This window comes from Trachurus trachurus (assembly GCF_905171665.1).
Source record: "Trachurus trachurus genome assembly, chromosome: 2".
In the NCBI taxonomy this organism is placed as follows: domain Eukaryota; kingdom Metazoa; phylum Chordata; class Actinopteri; order Carangiformes; family Carangidae; genus Trachurus; species Trachurus trachurus.
Genome location: NC_139914.1, coordinates 2905059 through 2925004, shown reverse-complemented (window position 1 = coordinate 2925004; position 19946 = coordinate 2905059). Strand labels below are relative to the sequence as shown.

Sequence of the window (19946 nt, the reverse complement as noted above, 5' to 3'; positions counted from 1 at the left end):
ACGCTATGAGATAATAACACAACGTTACCAGACAGAGTTGTTGTTGGGAAATGCAGAGACTGCTTGATGAAAAACTGTCCCTGAAGGCAACGCGCATCAGCGGTTTTGCATGAATTTCCCTCTAAAACAACTCTGTCTGGTAACGTTGTGTTATTATCTCATAGCGTGGTGAATGTGCAGGTCACAACTTGTCCACCAGAGCGTTGTGGAGTTGTTGGATTGTGTATTTGATGAGTTTGATGAGAGAAACCAATAAATCCCATGAGCCTCCGTAGCGTAGCTCTGAGCAGCTCGCGGCTCTGCTCCGCCGTTCTAAAAACAGCTTGCACCGACAATTAAAGGTAACAAACCTACTGCTATGACTATAGGGATTATGGCAATGGGCCAATTTGCCAAAATGTTGAACTATCCCTTTAACTTTATTTTGAAGTTTAGTGGCTCCTACAGTTTCCTGTTGAAGGATATTTCTGTTTTCTATCAATAAAACCAATGTTTAACATCTGGATCACAGCATTCAAACACGTTTCCAACTGTTTCCTGTTTTTCTTCTTTATATTTAAAGGTGTACAGAAAAGAAAAATGAATTTGATTCCACTCTGTCTGGGTCATAAAATTAGTGTAATAACTCATCTATCAGACAATGGAGCTCAAACTTTGTGCTAAATTCTATTTTCGAGTAAATCCGGGATGAAAGTGGGGTAGTTTCGCATTGGATAATGCAGTCACACGAATTATGCGTCGGTCTCGCCCCAAACATTGAATATCCTGCCCGCTCGATAACGACCAATCAAATTCGTTGTAACATCTGGATCACAGCATTCAAACACTTCTCCAGCTGTTTCCTGTTTTTCTTCACTATATTTAAGTTTATACGACTGTTTATCTGCAACATGACACAGAAAAACACACATTTTAAAACAAACCAAGACTGCAGATTAGATCAAACTTTATTTTTTCCCCACTTTTCATTTACAAAAACAAAAACAAAAAAAAGTGCAAATGTGAGTTTTTCTTCTCTTCTTCTTTCTGTACCGGTAATGAATCTGATAAATATTTTAGAGTTTCAACATAAAAAATAAAAAGAGGCAGAGCTCCACATTAGTGTGACGATTAAATTAAATTAAAATGCTCACAATAAATCTTCAGTATATACACACAGTTATTTTTCCAGTACATTCTCTTGGCATTGAACAAAAAAAAAAAAAAAAAAACATTGATCATTTGTTGGTTTTCCCATAATTCCCTCAAAGTTTCCGGTTGCGATGACGTGTGTTTAGTTTAGCAGCTGCAGCTCCGACGACAAATACCACGACACAGGAAGTGACCGAGCGGAGAGAAACACTGGATCGGGGAGGAAACGTGTTCACGACTTTCAGAATAAAAGCCCGACACAGACACACGGAGCTCCTTCATGTAACAGCAGCTTTTTAGTGCTGATATGGATATTTAAACTGCTGTTGTTAAAATAATTCACATCATTAAATCAACACTAAAAAAAAAAAAAAAAACTGTGACGGTTCTGCCGCGACAGTGAACGCATCGTTTAGTGTTTGGGACACCGACAACATCGACACAGGCAGCGTTAATATAAATATGGCAGCGACACGACGAGAACACAAAGTGCAACAGTCCCAACAAAAAAAAAAACAACACAAAACAACTCAGGTACAGAAGATTTACAGTAAAAACGAGGAAGAGTCACAACTGGTCCCATCATCTTCATCTTCATCATTTTGTACAGTACCATGACAACACCGGAGCAGATGAGCGATTAATAATAAACTGTGGTTTTTGTTTGTACCTGTGAACTTTTCTCTGCTGCTTGAGTCTATTTCATATCATTATTATTGTTATTATTATTATTAATGAGTTTCTGAGAGTTATTTTCAAACACAAACTAAACTTGTAGCCAAAAAAAAAGAAAAAAAGAAGCAGCAACAGAATAATTACAGTTTGTGTTTCACATCTTTTCATGTCACAGCAGCTTCGATTAAATCCTGCAGAGTATTTTCTGGCATCTCAAAGACAAAAATAAGAAGTGAGAAGAGATTTTGATCGCTGAAGTTCACAGGAACGAACGTTAAACTACGGCTACGACTCGGCTCAGAGAAAACAAACGCACCTCTTTTTTTTTATTTCTTTTTTTTTTGTTTTGTTGTTTTTTTTTAGGATGAGAACTAAAAGAGCTTCAGGCGGCAGCAGCAGCGTCTTCTCCGGCTTCATATGTAGAAATTTTTATATCTATGATGATTATTCACACGTTTCCTGGATTGTTCTCTTCAGTTTCACCTTCAGCGTTTGATTTGAGGCGTTTAGCTTTTCAAAATAAGAGCGGTGCATCATCATGTTGAACTGAGAACGGTGGCGGTGCGGTGCGGTGGCGGTGGCATTGAGCGGCGGCGGTGGGACTTGCCTGTTCACAGCTAATTGAACATGATGGACTCTGGATCCTGGTTCATCATCTGGGCCATGTGGCGCAGCACGTCCTTCTTGGTGATGATGCCCAGGAGACGCCTGCGAGGGACAGAGAGAGACACGTCAAACGGGTTTCAAACTGTCTCCTTTATTATAGTTTAATTTATCCCTATCTGTCATACTGTAATATAGTTTGGGCAAGAAGCCAGGCAGTTTTTGTTTCAGAAAATGCAAGTTGTGAAGCCTGAGTTTTTTTGGGTTGATGATGAGGTAAAGTTGGAATGGTTCTTCAGAAAAGAAGTCTTTACTATAAAAAGTGCCTGGTCAAAAAGAAAAAGTGAATTATTTATGTGAATTCCATGTGGTTTTTGTTTTGTTTGTCTGTGCTCTGATGATTTTGCTTGTTGTCTAAATATGAAATGTGTCTTGTAAGCCCTTATAGGCTGGGCGCTTTAATTGGTGCATGACATTTAAATAAATATAAATTCATTCATAAATTCATACATTTCCTTCTACTCTTCACAAAACTTTGGTCCTCCAGAAACACTTTACACATTTCATCTGCTCCTTTATTTCAGAGACTATGTAAGTATTTATGACATTAACATTTTTCAAATATGTGTTTTTCTTTATAAGATACTCTCTAATGAAGGAAATATTCCAGAACAATTCAAGACTTATGGTTCATTCTTACTCAACACGCCAATCTGCAAATCTTCATCTCCCTAAACTCCTCACTACCAGAGGTCAATTCTCAATTAGATTTAGAGGTAGTAAGTTATGGAACAGTTTCTACCATTTAGCAAAAAAATTGTTCTTCTGTGAAATGTTTTAAAAAATGTTTAAAAGGTAATTTAACTGCTGTTTTGTAATGTATCGTCTATGTAGGCATTTGTCTTGCTGTTCATTGATAACTATACATTTTAATACTGATTATTATTCTCATTATTATTATTGCTCATGAGACACACATACTTTCTGTTTTTAAAAAAAATATATATTATTGTTGTTAGTCACTATTATTTTTTTATACATTTTTTCATGTTATCTTGTGCTTTTGTACATTAAACTCTAACATTAATATTATTATAAGGTGGAGGCTTCAGTGGTTTTTTGCCTCTCCCTGCACTGTTTCATTATTATCTATCATGTTTTATGTTGTATTCTTGTAAATTGTGCAAAATAAAAAGAACGAACTAAGAACTAACTGACCCGCTCCTGGTGACCAGACACTGGCGGAGGCCGAGCTTGCGGAAGATGTCGACGACCGTCTCCATGGGCGTGTGGTCGGTGACGGTGAAGGGGCTGAGGTTCAGGATGCGGCGCAGCTTCAGCGGCTGCGGGTTGCTCGCCGGCAGCTGCGGCGCGTCCTCGGTGAAGTAGACCACGGAGCTGCTGACCACGCCGTCCTGCTTCTGGCGGGCCGTTTCTGTGAAAGAGAGAAACAAACGAATGAAGAGACGTTGTTTTTTTTCTTTTTTTAAAAATCTTTCTGCTTTTTCATCACAGACGAGCTGCGGTCGGCGAGCGGCCTTACTTTTCTTTTCTTTTTTATTGTGGAAAAAACACGACAGACAATACAGTGAACATGCATTGATGACTTACATTGACATAAAATGTGAAATTAGGTGTGTGTGTGTGTGTGTGTGTGTGTGTGTAAGTCAGTTATAAAATATTCTATAAATGGTGATCATAATAATGATGAAAAAGAGACTTGGTGGATAATAATGGGGAAAAAAATAGTAATAAAGATTGAAAAAATTAATTAATAATAATAATAGAAAATAAATAAATAACAATTGTGACGGCAATAACTCAACAGTAATAACGACAAAACCAAACAAGCAAACAAACAAACAAACAGAACAACAACAGAGAAAAAAAAGAAAAAAATAGTAACAGCGATTATTCTAGAACAGTGGTTCCCAAAGAGTAGTACGCGTACCCCTAGGGGTACGTGAGCACATTGCAGGGGGTACATAGAAACATTTATTAATTTATTACTAAAATGATAAGTAGATATTCCGAGTCACTTCAGAAGCCCATTACTGAAATGGTACGTGCGCCACAACTAGTTCCCCCCAGAAGACAACAACCTGCAGCACAGCTTTGTATAGTTGTCAAAAGTATCGATGCAAAACGGCGCATCTGGATACATGACTGATTTCTAAAAGTATCGATACTAACAGCGCGCCCCCACAGCGCCCGACGCGCGCACTCGGCAGGCAGAGCAGAGCAGAGAGCAGGCAGCGTCCAGTGCATCTGGACCTGAGTAACAGAGTTACACAGAACTAGACACACGTAGGGTGAATTTAGTCGTAAGAGTTTAAAACGGCGATATTAACGGCAACACTCCTCTCCTCTCTTTTTCTCCGCTGTCTGAGTGCACGTGTGTGTGTTGTGAGAGAGGAGGGAGGGGGGAGCCCCGGCCGTCAGAGGAGAGGAGATGCATTGTAATGAATGTAATGAAACAATAGCAACACGCTGGAATTGCACAACTCTTAGTTAGCTTTTCATTTAATTAAAAAAAAATAATGATGGAACAATAATAACCTGGGAGGCACTGCTGCTGTATTGAATATGATGTCATATTCAATATTTTCCTGGGTATTGGCATTGAGTTTGAAATTTTAGTATTGTGACAATCCTTCAACTCTGTGAAGACACATTTGACCACGACAAACATCAAAACAGCCAGAAACAACTAAAATGCAGGAGAATATGTCTGTATACAAATTGAAGAGAGAAATTGAAATGATTTTCATTTCATAATCAGTTGTGATACGTTCTATATGACCACTTTTGGAGAATCATCAACACGTATGAGGGAGGGGGTACTCGTGGTATGGCAAAAAGGCTCTGGGGGTACACAAGACAAAAAAGTTTGGGAACCACTGTTCTAGAAGTACAGCGAGCGAGCGAGCGAGCGGCCTTACTGATGGCGAGCGTCAGGTCGCGGCGCTGCACGAAGCCGATGAGCCGCTCCGACTCCCGGGACACGACGACGGGGAAGCCGTTGTAGTCGGTGTCTTTGATGAGCGTCTCCACGTCCTCCACCGTGGTGCTGTCCTGCGTCAGCACGGCCAGCGGGGGGTCGTTCCGCCGCGGCCGCATCACGTCGGTGGCGAGCGTGCGGTGCGTGAACTCGTCCCGCACGTCCAGGTACGGGTACCCGTTGAGCTGGATGTGAGACTCGTAGATGCCCTCCTTCCCGAAGGCGTCGGCCACCCACTTACTGGTGACGGCGGCCGCCATGAGGGGCACGATGTACTCCAGCCCGCCGGTCAGCTCGAACATGATGACCACCAGCGACACCGTCATCCTCGTCACGCCGCCTGAGACACAACGACAACGATGACAAGAAACTGGAACTAAACCAGTGGTGTAGATACTCAGTATACCCAGTACAACAAAACTATCTACCTAAACTTTTTCCTAGAATTTTTTCAACTATTTTTTTTTCATAAATGTTATCACTTTTTTTTAATTATTTTTGGACTTTTTTTTTATTTTTATTTATTTTTTTTTTGAAATTTTACCACATTTCCTAGATTTTTTTTTAGAGATGTTACCAGTTTCTTTTCAATTTTTCTTTTATACTTGAAATTTTTACCCCTTTTTGTATTATTGTTGTCCTTTTTTTGAGAGAGAATTTGTACCACATTTTTCTACAATTTTTTTTTTTTGCGACATCTTACCACTTTTCCTAGAATTCTTTTGAGAAATTTTACCAGTTTTTTTCTCAATTTTTAAAAAAACTTTTTACTTTTTTTTTTTTTTTTTAGAAATTTTACCACTTTTTTTTCCAAAAAATCTGAAACTTTTTTTTTTTTTTTTTTTTAATCTTACCACTTTTTTCTAGAAATGTTTCAACTTTTTTTGAAAAATTGTACCACTTTTTTGCAGAAATTTACATTACACCCAATTTAAACGTACATTGATTGTTTGTATATTTCTGGTGTTTGCTTCAAAATTTTGTCCAATGGGGGTCCGTGGTCAGTTTTGGGTCATTGATGTAAAAAAGTTTGAGAACCACCAGTGATACAAGTATGAACAGTTAAAAAGCAGTAGCCTATACCCACTGAAGAAAATGAGACTACACCACTGAACTAAACATCCCGCATCATCGTCTCCACTCACCCAGACAGGCGGCGGCGCCCACCATGGCGTAGAGTCCCGGGGTGACGCAGTCGGCGCCGGGTCGGCACCAGTTCTTGAAGATGATCCAGTCGTGGTGGTGATACGCCATCTGCTCCACGGCGATGCCCACGATCCGGCCGGCGATGGCGCCGACCGCCATGCTGGGGATGAAGAGCCCCGATGGGATCTGGACAGGAAACAGAAGAAACCATCAGATTTCTCCTCATCGTCGTCGTCGTCATCAGTGTCTCTAGGGATGTTACAATTACTTTGCGGTATTAAAGGCCACAATTAATTGATCGCAAAGATTCCTAAATACTGTCACTTTAAAAAAAAAAAGATCATGTATGAACCGTGTTGGCAGATGTTGCACCAAAGTAAAGGTAAATGCACAGATTCTGGTCCATTTACCTACGTAGCATTGAATTGGTAGGAGTTTAAACGCTAGAGTGTCATTTGTAATAAAAAAAAAAGATTAAAATGAACTTAAACATTTGGTATTGATGACACTTCCCCTGGCGGATTAATAATTGGTCATATTTTAATAGATATTTAAAATATTTTATAATTAGTAATGTATATTTGAACTAGATTTGATTTTACACATCGGTAGTGTTGTGAAATTAATGAATGCATAATAATCGTGATAATCGGAACACCGTGATTATTTCTCTGACAATAATCGTAGCAAGAAAATCGACCTTCATGCCGAAGGTGAAGATGGTGATGACGATCTTGAAGACGAGGGCGAGGGCGAGCTGCCACAGGGCGTTGTAGACGCCGGGCCCGGCCGGCCGGTCCGGGATGTCGTCCACCGGCCGGCTCATGTTGGGGTTGTTGACGTAGTCGCACAGCTGCGACGACTCCAAGGCGCCGCAGTCGTTGAACAGCTCCGAGATCAGCTCGCTGGTGCTGCGGCGCGTGTACGGGTTGGGGAACGCCAGCAGCGCGGTGATGCCCGTCACGGCGATGACCTCCAGCACCGGGTACTTCCCCAGCTGCGTCGTCTTGCGGCGCCGGCACCAGGCGATGTTGGCGCGGATGAAGAGCGTCCCCCAGAGGCCGCCGAACACGCCCAGCAGGATGAAGGGCACCAGCTCCGCCATGTACCACGGCGTGTGGTACTCCACGTAGAACAGCACCAGCCGGCTGTTGCCGAACGGGTTGATGGAGCGCAGCGTGAAGGCGGCCACCAGGGCGGCGAAGAAGGAGCGCCACAGCGTCTTCAGGGGGAAGTAGTAACTGACCTGAGAGACAGACGGAGAGGAAGTGTCCGTCAGGCAGAGGAGGGACAAAGTCCAAGTAGAGTCTCAAGTCCCAAGTCAAGTCAAGAACATGACCACGCCTCATTTTATTTTATTTGCTATTGCTATTTTATTATGTATAGTTTGTTCTTTATATTCTTATTCGGTAACACTTTACTTGAATAGGTATTCATAAGATTGACATAACAGCTGTCATAAACATCAATGAATACTTATGACAGCTGTCGTTAAGTGTCATTCGGTAAGTTATGTCACTTTTGATGCAAAGTTGACATTATTTGAGATGTCCTTGTTATGAGAACTTGACATAATTTTTAAAGTTTGGCCATTAGGTCTGCTATGACAGTTTATATTGTCTTTATGTCAAGTTGTCAGAAGAAAAACATCTCTAATAATGTCAACTTTGCATTAAAAGTGACATAACTTACCGAATGACACTTAACGACAGCTGTCATTAGTATTCATTGATGTTTATGACAGGTGTTATGTCATGGTTATGACAGTGTTATGTCAATCTTATGAATACCTATTCAAGTAAAGTGTTACCTCTTATTCTTTATATTCTTATACTATATGTTGTTATCGTCACTGTGTGTCTGTGTAATGCTGCTGCTGTTGGACTGTAATTTCCCACCTTGGGATCAATAAAGTCTATCTATCTATCTATCTATCTATCTATCTATCTATCTATCTATCTATCTATCTATCTATCTATCTTTATTTATATTTTATTGTGATATGCTTTGTCAATATAAGCACCGCCTTCTCATGGCAATAAAGCTATTTAAAATTGAAAAAAATTGAGAGATATCTTTAGTATCTTTAATTATAGCCACGACTGATAACAGGAGTGGGTTCTATATAGAATGTATCTGGCTGGCTGCTACAGTATCCACAAGTTTCTGAACGTCATCTATGGTCAAACCCGGAAGCCGGTTTTTCCGGTTTGGTGGAAATGTACGTTTACGTTTCCATGGTTTTCAGTCATTGTCATAGTTGCGGTAAACGCATGGATCTATTAACGCTGGCTTTTAACACGGATGTCAATTTGTGTGATATCCACTGTTAAAAGCTGGTGTGAAGAGCAAGAGAGCAAAACTGGCAAAACAGGCTACGTTTTTGACGTTCGGAAAAAGGTGGATAACATTGATGTGACGCTTTTTAAAATATTTTAATATTTGTGCTTGCTGCATGTGACTTGACTGGAATTTCAAGTCAAGAGGGTTAAGTCCAAGTAGAGTCTCAAGTCTTTGGCATCAAGTCCCAAGCGAGTCAAGCAAGTCTTAAGTCCAAGTCCCCAGGAGACATTGACTAAAACAACGCCACATGACAGACAGATTTATGGATGACCGACCTCCTCCAGGCTGAACAGGACGCCGCCGATCGGCGCTCCGAACGCCACCGACACTCCGGCAGCTGCAGCCGCCGACAGCACCTGGACGACACCGAGACACAAGACACCGAGAATGAAAAACCACGACAAAACGTTTTGAGCCGGCGTCACTGATGACGACCACCACACACACCTCTCGCCGTTTGCCCTCGTTCTTGCTGTACTTGGAGAAGAGGCTGCAGAAGAGGTTTCCACAGCAACAGGCCACGTGCACCAGAGGCCCCTCCTTCCCCAGGCTGAGGCCGGACGACACCGCCAGCACCAGCGTCACCGTCTTGATCAGCAGCGTCCACTTCCCCAGGTAGCCGCGGATGATGAAGCCGCTGAGGATCGTCTTGATCTGCACAGAGAGAAAACAACAAAACAAAAAACAGACGTGGATCAATCCGCCGCTGAAAATAGTTCCTGTGATGCGTTTCATCCGTTTTTTTATGACCTCACCTCTGGGATTCCTGATCCGCAGGCGTACGGAGCGAAGACTCGCACCAGTGACACGGCCAGGAAGGAGAACAGAAGCGCCCACATGATGTACAGGAAGTAGTTCAGCACGTAGGCTCCGGCGCCCTGCGGAGGGAAAACCACAGAGAAGACGGGAAAATATAAAAGATACAAATTGCGATGCATTGATTTATATTCCTGTGATACAACTACATCGATCTGTGCTCAGCAAGTTGGCCTTCCGGGTGACATATATCGATCTAACATCGTTTTAAATGGTAAACAATCAATTGCACGTTGGATTTAAGCACGGAAAACTTTATATAGATGTGTTTTTTTTAGCACTTTAAAGGGATAGTTCAACATTTTGGCAAATTGGCCCATTGCCATAATCCCTATAGTTTTAGCAGTCGGTTCGTTACCTTTAATTGTCGGTGCAAGCTATTTTTAGAACGGCGGAGCAGAGCCGTGAGCTGCTCAGAGCTACGCTACAGAGGCTCATGGGATTTCTTGGTTTCCCTCATCAAACTCATCAAATACACAATCCAACAACTCCAAAACGCTCTGGTGGACAAGTTGTGACCTGCACATTCACCACGCTATGAGATAATAACACAACGTTACCACACAGAGTTGTTTTAGAGGGAAATTCATGCAAAACCTCTGATGCGTGTTGCCTTCAGGGACAGTTTTTCAGCAAGCAGTCTCTGCATTTACCTCCAGTGTGTGGAAACACTTTGGCTTTTGCAAAGATGAAGAAGAGATGTTCTAAATAAGTCGCTCGTTGTTTATAGGATATGTATTTCACAGACGCAGAATCCAATATCGAACCAATATCGCCCTTGAATCGTGATACCAATCGAATCGTTGTTAGAAACGAGTCGTTACGCCCCCTAACGTGTTTTATTTTGGCGGGTCTGACCTCAGCGTGGCCGGTCATCAGCTCCGCCCACTTCTGCCACTGCGGACACTTGTCTCGGTCGTCGAACGTGGTCTCGTTGGACGTCCAGCAGCACTGCTCGTGGCTGTAATAGAAGGCCGTCAGACACACGCCCTCCTTCAGGTCCGTCATCCAGTCCACGGCCAGGTCGATGACTCCGGCCAGCGTACCTGAACACAACAGGAAGTGTCAGCGTCTGTGTCCGTGCAGCTGTGATGAATGATGGGAGGAGCTGTGTGTTGTTTTCTCCGACTGACCTGAGAGCAGCCCGATCAGCAGCATCACCACCCATCCCGACCAGGCGTCCAGCAGACTCTTGATCAGCTCCCAGATCGACTCTTTGCTCTTACTGGTGATCTGGAGGGAAAACACACAGGACTCAGATCAAGAATGTCTTTTTTTTTCTTCCCCATTCAGATGATTTAAGAGAATAAACTTCACTTCAGACATAAAACCAAACTGAGGGATCGAGAAGACGTGGTCAGACCTTGCGGTGGCGGTCTGTGTCTCTGGATTTCTCCCTCAGCCAGTCGATGGTGTGGAAGTCTTCGTACGTTCCCACGTCGGGAAACGGCTCGTCCAGGAAATCCATCAAGTTCCCGGTGCCGTTCATCTCCTCTGTGGGCGTGGCACTGCTCACACCTGGGTTAGAGTTTAACCGTGTTAATTACAACTTTCAAAGGTTAAATCGAAAGCAACTGGACTTAGTTATTTGTCTAGGAAGAAGACAAATAACTAAGTCCAGTTGCTTTCGATTTAACCTCCTTTGAAATACTATGACCTGGACAAATGAGAATATGCACCGCCTTGTTAATTACAACCGATCACAGTTTCACTGCTACAATCAAATGATGCTGTCACACGAAAACTACATTTCCCATCAGCCTCATATCCTTTAATGAATAACGTCATTGCTCAGTCATCTATTCTATGATCTATAAACAATAAACCATATATTTCTTCCATATCTTTTTATCTTAAATATATTTCAATAGAATATTATATATATCCTGGTAAATGTATTTGCTTATTTACACCTGTTTTATAGCATCAGGTGTAGAGTACTTTGAGCTGCACTTTGTGTATGAAAGGTGCTAAGTTATACAAATAAAGTATATTACTTATATACATCATATATTGTTCAAGCATCAGTTGACAGAGAGAGATTTGGGTTTAATTCATATATAAAACAGAAAATCTGTTTATTTGCACTCGGGAGGCAGAACAACATGTTTTAATGCTCAATTGCAGCAACATTTTGCACTGATTTTAATAAAAAATGATCAAAATCGATTAATTTATCTGACTTTTAATGATGCTATTAATGCACAACTCTCAGGTGTGCATAAATCCACGATGACTGCGGTTTTATTAACAACAAAATGACCACGTATAAAGAAATAAAAATAAGGCTTGGCCACTGTTTACGTTAGCAGCCTGAGCTAACCGCATTAGCATTAGCATTATTATATTATTATGTCGTATTTTACCTTCGCCGACCTCCATGTTAGCGCCGCTGTGCAGCTGGAAACGGTTTATTTTAAATTAATAACTTATATAAACTCGACTCTTCCTGTCATTTTAATGTTTAGAGAGGTTTATTTAACATCGACAGAGACAGCGTCAGTGATTGCTTTAGCCCTAGCACATCACAGCTGCTCTGGCCGTCGGTCTCGCGATACGACAGGAAATCTCGCGTTGATTGCGCAGCGAGCAAAGATCGTCTATTGTAACGATGACTAAACACAGTCAGTAAATAGAAATCCCCTTTTTCTTTTCATTCCTTTCCTGTTGTTTACAGCAGCACAGTTTAATAAATCAGCACAACTAAGACACAAAGTGAACATTATGGAGGAGAATTAAGTGCAAAATAGGTGGATTATTAGTCATTTTATTTTGCAGTGGAAGTATATTCTCATGGAAAATCTACAGAATAAGTCACACAAATATATTTTAAAAAATGCTATAAGTGCTATAACAATAATTAATCATTATTATGGCAATTTGCTGAATCAAGTGTCAGCAGTTCTTCATTGTTATCTACTCATGGCTGTTCAGATAAGCATCACTGGAGCATTGTGATAATAAAAAGGGGGAAAAAAAAGGACAGTTTGACCGATTTAAACCAGGAAGGAAGATTTCTGTATTTGTTTCAATCAATAGTTTTGTTCACAGGTTTGTTTGTGTTTAAATGTTTCTCTTCAGTGGATGATGCAGTTATATGGGTTATAAGGAATTGACGCGGCCATAATAAAGTGGATCTTTGGCCTCAGTGTTGTTGTAACGTCTGAGGGGAAGAGGCTGAAGTCCTCAGTGATCGACAGTGAGCTGCTGAGACCTGACGTCCCGACCTGAGGATGAGGGTGAGCTGAGTGAGTACACATCTGTTTGGAAATGTTTTCTCCTCATCAGATGTTTTGGTGGCGTAATTATTCTCAAAAATCAATTTAACACATAAAACATGTGATTATAAAATGTCAAAGAGACAAGCTCTACGTAATCCTGGTCAAACTGATTTAGTTTTCATAAACTGGTATTTTTTATCACTATTATTATCACTAATGATAATGATGTTAATAACAATTTCACCATTTCTCTCCGTCTTTCTCATCAGTTTGGCTCCATTAACTCCAACATGGAAAAGTAAGAGACTCTTCAACAATACAGGTCATTGTGTATCTTTATTGCGAACACTAAAATTATATTGCACCTTCCAGTAAAACTGCAATCACTGCCCTTGGACTTTAACCTGGCTTTAACTGCCTATTTTATTTTAGTACCATGACTTACCAGAAGAAACCAGACCCCAATATGTCCAGCTGTGTGTCCATGAGAAGTGATAACTCTGTGGGTCATCCTCTGAACTTCAAAGATGGACGTCACCTCTTGGATAAAAGGTACAAATTACAGATGTTTTAAAATTTGATTTTTAGTACAGAAGCCCTGAGAGGCAAAAGTCTTTTCCCTATATTTTGTTGTTCTTTTTGTAATATTTGTTTTAGATGCTTGACCCCTTGTGACCAAAATGAATATTATAAAACCAACAAAAACTGGTTTATCCAGATTATAATATGAGTTGTGTTTGTACCAGGACTCACCAGAAGAAACCAGACCCTCCTGTGTCCAGCTGTGTGTCCATGAGCAGTGAGAACTCTGTGGGTCATCCTCTGAACTTCAAAGATGGACGTCATCTCTTAGATAAAAGGTGAAGGTTAAAAACTTTAATTATCTGTTTTTTTAGACTAATTATTTGTAAATCAAAGCACTTACATACTACTTAGACTATCCCAGTTTAAATGGGGCTAAAGCCCTCTTGTGGCTGAAATGAGAATTACAAAAGAAATCACTGTACTTATTTCATTTTTATTTTAGGTAGAAGATGCTGTTAAGTGTTTTAATTGATTTATACAGATTATAATATGAGTTGTGTTTGTACCAGGACTCACCAGAAGAGACCAGACCCTCCTGTGTCCAGCTGTGTGTCCATGAGCAGTGAGAACTCTGTGGGTCATCCTCTGAACTTCAAAGATGGACGTCACCTCTGGGATAAAAGGTACAAATTACAGATGTTTTTAAATGTGAATTTAAGTATGGAAGCCCTGAAAAGGAAAAATGTTTTTATATATATAATATATATTAGTATTGCAAAAGCAAACACAGAACAAATGACTTTCCCTCCAATCTCTTCATAACATTTTCTACCCAAAATAAAAATAAATAAATGACGTTAAATGTCTAAACTAATTTATGCAGATTATAATATGTGTTGTGTTTGTACCAGGACTCACCAGAAGAAACCAGACCCTCTTGTGTCCAGCTGTGTGTCCATGAGAAGTGATAACTCTGTGGGTCATCCTCTGAACTTCAAAGATGGACGTCACCTCTTGGATAAAAGGTACAAATTAAAGATGTTTTTAAATTTGACATTTTGTACAGAAGCCCTGAGAGGCAAAAACTTTTTTCCCTTAAAATTTGTTGTTGTTCTCCTGTAATATTTCTTTTGGATGCTTGACCCCTTGTGATCAAAATGAATATTATAAAACCAACAAAAACTGATTTATCCAGATTATAATATGAGTTGTGTTTGTACCAGGACTCACCAGAAGAGACCAGACCCTCCTGTGTCCAGCTGTGTGTCCATGAGCAGTGAGAACTCTGTGGGTCATCCTCTGAACTTCAAAGATGGATGTCATCTCTTGGATAAAAGGTACAAATTACAGATCTTTACAAATTTGACATTTAGTATGGAAGCCATAAGAGGCAAAACTTTTTTCCCAAAATATATTGTTGTTCTTTTTGTAATATTTCTTTTGGACCATGTGACCAAAATGAAGATTATAAAACCAACAAATCTGATTTATCCAGATTAAAATATGAGTTGTGTTTGTACCAGGCCTCACCAGAATAAACCAGACCCTCCTGTGTCCAGCTGTGTGTCCATGAACAGTGAGAACTCTGTGGGTCATCCTCTAAACTTCAAAGATGGACATTACCTCTTGGATAACAGGTACGAATTGTACAAATCTGACATTTAGTACAAAAGCCTTAAATCCTCATGTACAGAAACATTACATTTTAACCACCTTGAACATGTCTGTTTCCTTCAGACTGGACCAGGAGAGGTTAGAGACGCCCGGTGGTCGGCGAGTCCAGGAGCATCCCTCAGACCTGAGCACCATATTCATGGTTTGTACATGGACAGTCAACTTTGATATGATCAAAATGACCTCTCTGTTAATTTACATGTATCTCTGTTTCAGGATCTTGAAGACCACATTGTGACCTTTGTGAAGAAGGAGCTGAAGAGCTTCCTGAAGGTTCTTCAACCCAGTTCGGAGAGTCGAGGGGAGGACGAGGAGGTAATGGATGAGGAGGGCGAAGAGCAGATAAGGAGCAGCAGAGAGGCTTTTCTGAAGATCACTCAGCACTTTCTGAGGAGGATGAAGCAGGAGAAAGTGGCTGACTCTTTGTCCAACAGTAAGTAAGAGTAGCAGTTGGCGGTGAAGGTATAAGTCATGTTTTCAGTCATATCTACTCAGGGATTTCATGTGTTGCTTGTTCATTCAGAAACAGCTGCTCCACTGTGCCGGGCCAAGCTCAAATCTGCCCTGAAGAAGAAGTTCCAGTGTGTGTTTGAGGGGATCTCTAAGACAGGAAACCCAACCTTTCTGAACCAGATCTACACAGAGCTTTACATCACAGAGGGCGGGACTGGAGAGGTCAATGATGAACATGAGGTCAGACAGATTGAAACAGCTTCAAAGAAACCAGACAGACCAGAAACAACCATCACACAAGAAGACATCTTTAAAGTCTCACCTGGAAGAGACGGACCAACCAGAACAGTGATGACAAAGGGAGTGGCTGGCATTGGAAAAACAGTCTTAACACAGAAGTTCACTCTGGACTGGGCTGAAGACAAAACCAACCAGGACATACACTTCACATTTCCCTTCACCTTCAGAGAGCTGAATGTGCTGAAGGAGAAAAAGTTCAGCTTGGTGGAACTTGTTCATCACTTCTTCTCTGAAACCAAAGAAGCAGGAATCTGCAGGTTTGATCAGTTCCAGGTGGTCTTCATCTTTGACGGTCTGGACGAGTGTCGACTTCCTCTGGACTTCCACAACACTGAGATCCTGACTGATGTGACAGAGTCCACCTCAGTGGACGTGCTGCTGACCAACCTCATCAGGGGGAAACTGCTTCCCTCTGCTCGCCTCTGGATAACCACACGACCTGCAGCAGCCAATCAGATCCCTCCTGAGTGTGTTGACATGTTGACAGAGGTCAGAGGGTTCACTGACCCACAAAAGAAAGTGTACTTCAAGAAGAGGTTCAGAGATAGGGAGCAGGCCAAGAAGATCATCTCCCACATCAAGACCTCACGAAGCCTCCACATCATGTGCCACATCCCAGTCTTCTGCTGGATCACTGCTACAGTTCTGGAGGAGGTGCTGAAGACCAGAGAGGGAGGAGAGCTGCCCAAGACCCTGACTGAGATGTACATCCACTTCCTGGTGGTGCAACTGAAACTCAAGAACATCAAGTACGATGGAAGAATTGGTACAGATTCGCACTGGAGTCCAGGTAGTAGGAAGATGATTGAGTCTCTGGGAAAACTGGCTTTTGAGCAGCTGCAGAAAGGAAACCTGATCTTCTATGAATCAGACCTGAGAGAGTGTGGCATCGATATCAGAGCAGCCTCAATGTACTCAGGAGTGTTCACACAGATCTTTAAAGAGGAGAGCGGCCTGTACCAGGACAAGGTGTTCTGCTTCGTCCATCTGAGTGTTCAGGAGTTTCTGGCTGCTCTTCATGTCCATCTGACCTTCACCAACTCTGGACTCAACCTGATGTCAAGAAAGAGATCAGTCTCCACAAAATTAAGTAATTCATTCAAAAGTAAATTTCCAGATTTCTACCAGAGTGCTGTGGACAAGGCCTTAAAGAGTCCAAATGGACACCTGGACTTGTTCCTCCGCTTCCTCTTGGGTCTTTCCCTGCCAACCAATCAGACTCTGTTACATGGTCTGATGACACAGACAGGAAGTGACTCCCTGACCAATCAGGAGACGATCCAGTACATCAAGAAGAAGATTGAAGAGACTCCTTCTGCAGAGAAAAGCATCAACCTGTTCCACTGTCTGAACGAACTGAACGATCGTTCTCTAGTGGAGCAGATCCAACAGACCCTGAGATCAGGATGTCTCTCCACAAACAAACTGTCTCCTGGTCAGTTGTCGGCTCTGGCCTTCATTTTACTGTCATCAGGAGAAGATATGGACGTGTTTGACCTGAAGAAATACTCTGCTTCAGAGGCAGCTCTTCTGAGGCTGTTGCCAGTGGTCAAAGCCTCAAATAAAGTTCTGTAAGTAAGAGAGTTCAATCAATTCAAGATACTTTAGTCCGAGCAAGAAAGTGTCATCATGTTCTTGTTTGTTGTTGTTTCTTCAGCCTGAGTTGCTGTAACCTCTCAGAGAGAAGCTGTGAAGCTCTGTCCACAGTCCTCAGCTCCCAGTCCTCTAGTCTCAGACACCTGGACCTGAGTAACAACGACCTGCAGGACTCAGGAGTCAAGGTCCTGTCTGGTGGACTGAGGAGTCCACACTGTGGACTGGAGACTCTCAGGTGAGGATCCATCCAGCTGTTGATCTGACTACACTTGAACACACCTCCAGTTGTTGACAGATGGTTCCTGTGTGTTCAGTCTGTCAGGATGTCTGGTCACAGAGGAAGGCTGTGCTTCTCTGGCCTCAGCTCTGAGCTCCAACCCCTCCCATCTGAGAGAGCTGGACCTGAGCTACAACCATCCAGGAGCCTCAGGAGTGAAGCTGCTGTCGGCCGGACTGAAGGATCCAGACTGGAAACTGGAGACTCTCAGGTATGGAGGAACCTTAGGTCAATCAGGAAGTTAGAAAGGTCAATCACATCCCCTGTGTCAACAAAGTCTTTGTATTTTGCTGAACGTCCATCTGAGAGCCCACAATAGTCACATCTTGGAGAAGGTTTTGCCAGCATTTAGCACCATGTGGCTGTCTCAAACAGGTTAGCCTACAATGGGTTGCTTTATGTATCGTTCACCAGAGAGGCCTAAACTACAGAGTCAAGTCTCAAATGAGAAAGAGTTTGCAAGGGAGAGGTCATTGAACAATTGTTTGGATTGCCTTTGTTGACATACCATTCCTAATTTGTGTGTCCTCCCTCAGAGTGGACCATGATGGAGCCTGGAGTTTGAAACCAGGTCTGAGAAAGTGTAAGTGTCTGAAACTTGCTGAGCAGTTTTCATCTTAGTTTATGATTGTATCATGTGAAACTTAGCCTTGACGTTGTCTCTTGTTGCCACAGATACCTGTAAACTCACAATTGACCCAAACACGGTGCACAGAAACCTCAAACTGTCCAACAGCAACATGAAGGTGGAAACAGTGAGAACACGGCAACCCTACCCCGATCATCCAGACAGATTTGACAACTGTCCTCAGCTGCTCTGTAGCACTGGTTTGACTGGTCGCCATTACTGGGAGGTTGAATGGCATGGCATGGTCTTCATAGGAGTGACGTTCAAAGGAATCAGCAGGAAAGGAGACGGTTCTGACAGCTTACTGGGAGCGAACTGTCAGTCCTGGAGCCTGTACTGTTGTGGGAGGCCTTCCTCTGTTCACCACAAGAACGAAGAGAAGACCATGTGTTCCCCATCAGCCCAGTCCAACACGGTGGGCGTGTACCTGGACTGGCCTGCTGGTACTCTGTCCTTCTACAGCGTCTCTGCCGACACAATGACCCACCTCCACACCTACAGCACCACCTTCACCGAGCCCATCTACCCTGCGCTCAGGCTAGGGTTTCAGCAAAAGTTTGTTGGCTCGTCAGTCTCACTGCGTGAGCTGTAGGAAGACGGCTAAAAGACTACAAGAAAGACTCATGATTCATTCATGAAAGATGAATCTAGAGACACTTAACCCTGATGTTGTCCTCCTAGGTCAGGGAAGGAAGGACAAAAGGAAAGAAGGACGGAAAAACGATGGATGGAGGGAGGGAACAAGTTGGGTCAAAAGGAAGGAAGAAGTAAGGATGAAGGGAAGGAAGGAAGGAAGGGAAAAAGGATTGTGGAAAGAAGGAAGGGAAAAGGAAGGAAAAGTAGAGGGAGGGAACAAATTGGGTCAATTGGATCAAAAAAGAAGGAAGAATTAAGGATGAAGGAAATCAAGAAAGGAAGGAAGGAAGGGAAAAAGGAAGGAAAGAAAGATGGAGGGAGGGAACAGATTAGGTCAAGGAAGGAAGCAGAAGGATGAACGAAGGGAAAGAAGGGAAGAAGGAAGGAAAGAAGGAAGGGAAAAGGGATTGTGGAAAGAAGGAAGGATGGAAGAAGGGAACAGATTGGGTCAATTTGACCCTTAATGAATTTTAGATTATCATGTAAAGAACAACACGAATGTCTTTCAGATCTAAATCACTGTTGTAATGTACCTTATTCTGACAAATACCATGATACCAAGAAAGAAGAAAGCATTTGTAAATAGACTGATAAGTTTGTCGACATGTGACAACAATGTAAATAGATGTATTTCCTGTTCCTTGTGTTGTGACACCTGCAAGTTGTACCAGAGTCCACCATAGCAGAGAAACATAAACACTGCCGATGCTGAAAAATAAAAGTATTATATATGTACAATCCGTCTGCTAGCTACTCATCCTCACTATATCAATCAACACTCAATCCAAGTGGGCGGGGTTTGGTGACTGCTCTGTTGTGACATCATAATGTCAGCTGGTTTTAAAGCAACTCTTACTTTTTGGGAATTTCACACAGCACAGCACAAAAAATTTAAAATCAGCCATTGCACCTCCCTCCGAA

The 19946-nt window shown here is 42.1% G+C and overlaps 2 protein-coding genes across 3 annotated transcripts; one reads left to right on the top strand and one right to left on the bottom strand.

Moving 5' to 3' along the window:
• Positions 1-968: 968 nt before the first annotated feature.
• clcn4 (chloride channel, voltage-sensitive 4) lies at positions 969-13787 on the bottom strand. Of its 2 annotated transcripts, XM_083985699.1 has the most exons (13): positions 13690-13787; positions 13382-13476; positions 11079-11233; positions 10849-10948; positions 10574-10761; positions 9655-9777; positions 9347-9553; positions 9175-9255; positions 7257-7802; positions 6556-6742; positions 5352-5750; positions 3628-3844; positions 969-2514 (listed from the first exon to the last, which is right to left on the bottom strand). In XM_083985699.1, the coding sequence occupies exons 3-13, from the start codon at positions 11202-11204 to the stop codon at positions 2424-2426; spliced, it is 2265 nt and encodes a 754-aa protein (XP_083841825.1). In that variant the 5' UTR covers positions 11205-11233; positions 13382-13476; positions 13690-13787; the 3' UTR covers positions 969-2423. The 2 variants fall into 2 exon arrangements, with proteins under 2 accessions (XP_083841825.1, XP_083841824.1); XM_083985698.1 differs by lacking the exons at positions 13382-13476; positions 13690-13787 and adding an exon at positions 12082-12251.
• LOC310997839 (NACHT, LRR and PYD domains-containing protein 3-like) lies at positions 13373-18981 on the top strand (the record flags this gene model as incomplete). Its single annotated transcript, XM_083987658.1, has 13 exons — positions 13373-13488; positions 13683-13796; positions 14031-14144; positions 14373-14486; positions 14685-14798; positions 14985-15098; positions 15199-15277; positions 15352-15568; positions 15659-17459; positions 17546-17719; positions 17799-17972; positions 18298-18344; positions 18437-18981. The coding sequence occupies 13 exons, from the start codon at positions 13373-13375 to the stop codon at positions 18979-18981; spliced, it is 3723 nt and encodes a 1240-aa protein (XP_083843784.1).
• Positions 18982-19946: the final 965 nt, after the last annotated feature.